The sequence below is a fragment of the Morone saxatilis genome, unplaced genomic scaffold, assembly GCF_004916995.1.
Source record: "Morone saxatilis isolate NCDOM2014 unplaced genomic scaffold, NCSU_SB_2.0 Contig22, whole genome shotgun sequence".
In the NCBI taxonomy this organism is placed as follows: domain Eukaryota; kingdom Metazoa; phylum Chordata; class Actinopteri; family Moronidae; genus Morone; species Morone saxatilis.
In genome coordinates, this window is record NW_023339785.1 from 644,053 (window position 1) to 647,167 (window position 3,115).

The 3,115-nt window shown below is 39.2% G+C and overlaps 1 protein-coding gene across 1 annotated transcript in view; it reads left to right on the top strand.

The window, feature by feature from the left end:
* The window catches only part of setd7 (SET domain containing 7, histone lysine methyltransferase), a 6,535-nt gene extending 4,195 nt beyond the window's left edge, over positions 1-2,340 (top strand). Inside the window, exons 7-8 of the mRNA XM_035669265.1 lie at positions 141-298; positions 1,350-2,340. Coding sequence (XP_035525158.1) covers positions 141-298; positions 1,350-1,542 — 351 coding nt within the window. The 3' untranslated portion in view covers positions 1,543-2,340. The remainder of the gene's footprint in view (positions 1-140; positions 299-1,349) is intronic.
* The last annotated feature ends 775 nt before the right edge of the window (positions 2,341-3,115 follow it).

Below are 3,115 nucleotides of genomic sequence, written 5' to 3' on the forward strand. Positions count from 1 at the left end.
AAACTTTACTTACTTACTTACTAAAAGCATTGGTAAATGATAAAATGTTCAATTGTCTACCCTTTCCATGTATCATTAGTTTTCTGTGTTTTGTAGAAATGAAAGCATTTGTCTTTTTCATAACTACGTGGACTCCTCAGGTGGACAGCAGGGACTGGGCACTGAACGGAAACACGATCTCTTTGGACGAGGATACGGTGATCGACGTCCCTCAGCCGTTTGACCAGACGGACAGATACGGAGCCTCCCTGGGTCACAAGGCCAACCACTCCTTCACCCCCAACTGCAAATATGACCCGTGAGTACAAACTGACTGGAAAAAATCACAGAATTACTGCTTCATAATTTGTGTACCAAAAACTGCAAACAGCAACCAGTGAAACATCATTGAATTAAATTTGGTCAATCTCCTTTCCATAGCAGCAAATAAAGACTGACAGTAAGTAAACAGCTCTTCTATTTCCTTACCATTTCCTACTATGAACCCCCACTGAGCTGTTAGCAGCTAGGTGGCTGCTAGTATGAGCCTCTACCGTCACAGAGAAACTTTCCAATTCCAAAACATACTGATGGCTATATCTTGAGATGCACTGAAAAAGGGTTTAAATCTTCAAACGTGCACACATCTCATGTTAGGTTTAAAAGAGCAAAACATTTTGATGAAAGTAATTGTTGCAGCTGCACGTGGGGGGAAAAGGCGCGTTGGAAGATGATGTTCTATGAAGTGTAGTTATGACGTGAGGTTATGAAACAAAGTTTTATGAAGGACTCAGCAATATGGATTTAATGAATATATGGATATTGATAAGATATTTTTCAGATAGTTATACATCATGATGGGGCATGTAAAGGCAAAATATGAATAACTGATTTATGTGGTTTTAAATGACAGTTGGCTGCGAATGTTTTATTTAGATAACATTTTTTAAAACATGAATTGAACATGAACATTGTTTGTCCGGCTGGGGAACTGCATGTCAATCCCAATTTCTCTCCTCTCTCTACTGTCGAATCTCTTATAAAGGGGTAATATGCCCTAAAAATACTTTCGATAAAAGAAAAAAGTTGATGTGAAGTTTTAGTGATGCACGGTATGGAGCCCATATAATAATTACCTGCTTCTAATGGCCGATACTGATAAGATAAACGATAATTTCACATTTTAGTTTTTTTAAAAGAAGTTCATAACCAGCAGTTTTTACACACCTGATGGTAAGAAAGAGATGTAAAAGATTGCATATTCCATAGCTCTCACTATTGTTAACACAACAACATTCAGATGTTCATAGCGCATTAAGCCTATTGATTGTTTTTCTTGTCTGAAGGGTTTTTATTTCTGTGTGGTGCAGGTTTGTCCACCCTCGCTTTGGTTCCATCAAGTGCGTCCGAACCTTGAAGGCCGTGCAGAAAGATGAAGAGCTGGTGGTTGCCTACGGTTACGATCACGAGCCGACAGGGAAGAATGGCCCCGAGGCCCCTGATTGGTACAAGCAGGAGCTGATGGAGTTCCAGCAGAGACAGGCGGCTCCCGCTGGCCAGTAAGAAAACAGAAGAAATTCCTCAAGGACAATAAAACAATCCCCCCTACCTGTGCCACCACCTCACGAGACTCCTGCAGCATTACGACAGCTGATATCCCCCGCAGCTGCAAACCACACCGTACACATACAAGTTACAGTGCTTCGAATGGGATACTGCATGAGCAAGTCAGTATGAGTGGAGGTCCTGGAGATCTGAGGCCAGAGCGACACAAGAACTATGCAAGAAACCAAATGTTATTATAGGAGACATGTCTCTGGCCGGAGGTGCTGTTCTGTCTGATTTTCCCCCGTCCTCTTCATCACATATTACTCATATGAAAATCTTGATTTACATGCTCATGGTGCTTCTACATTTAGGATATGATGAAAAACTATTACCATTTTTCTCAGTCTTCACTGTCTATACCTCCACTTGTTTTCCACAGTGGCTGCAGTTTACTCAACAGGGCTCCCCAACAGGTGTTAACAGCACTATTGTACCGCACAGTATTTATCTTATTTATTGAAACTGTTCAGCTCACACAAAACTAATTCAGCTGGCCCGATCCATGCATTTAAAAAGTGTAACTTTATAGGCCTGTTCACATAGCATACAGTGTATATTCCAGTGACTAATAATATCTGAAATTGGTAAAGAACTGTATTTCCTTAGCTTTGTAGAGGCGATTTGTAATGTAGGCACTAAAATAATGGATGGTCTACCACAACAGGAAAGACCTACTGTGAGCTTGTTCCACTTTTCTAACCTAATTATGTGTTCATACCCTACAAAATAAAAGTCCAACATGAAGAAAGTCAATCGACATGCCTCGCTTATTATGATACAATTAGTTTGTGTGTGTTTTTGCCTTTGCTGCTATCTCAAACTACTATTTAAGCGTTAAAAATTCACCTGCATAAGTAGGGCTTTTGTGAAGTACAATTAAATTGTACAACAAATGAAATGTATGAAGACAAGAAAAAAACAAAAACCTTTGTGCTATGCTAAACAACTAGAGGAAATTTGGAACGTCTGAATAATCTAAAGGATTTTTCAATATTTTCATTTTAACATAAATCCAAAGTTAGTACAATTTGGATTTCATGCATGTTTTTCAAATACCTGGTGAGTGCAATTCTGCTAATTTATTTTTGTACTTTAAGATCAGATTTTTCTAACGTAACATTTGTTATTTAGTCCATTAAGCACAGCGCTAGGATCCTGCACCAACATTTCCAGGTAAGTATCTGGATTTAAAATCAGCCTATGGCCTGTGTAATCAGGGGTGTGTCCAGAGGTGTCAGGATCAGGTAATCAATCTTACTTTTATGCCGGTTTTTCAAAGCAACATTGGACTGGATCACCCTGATCCAGATACAGTTTTCAAGATTACCAAATCCGGATTACCAGTGCTCTAAACAACATATCACAATGTGGGCTACCAGCTATGTAAAGAACAGGTAGAAGAGCCAACATGGGGTCACTGTAAGTGTTTCTGATTTTGAGACAAAACACAAAAATAACATAAACATCCACTTCCATTCATAATTTCTTCAACACTGCTCATTGCAAAACAAGATGTGCAATTGAGCGT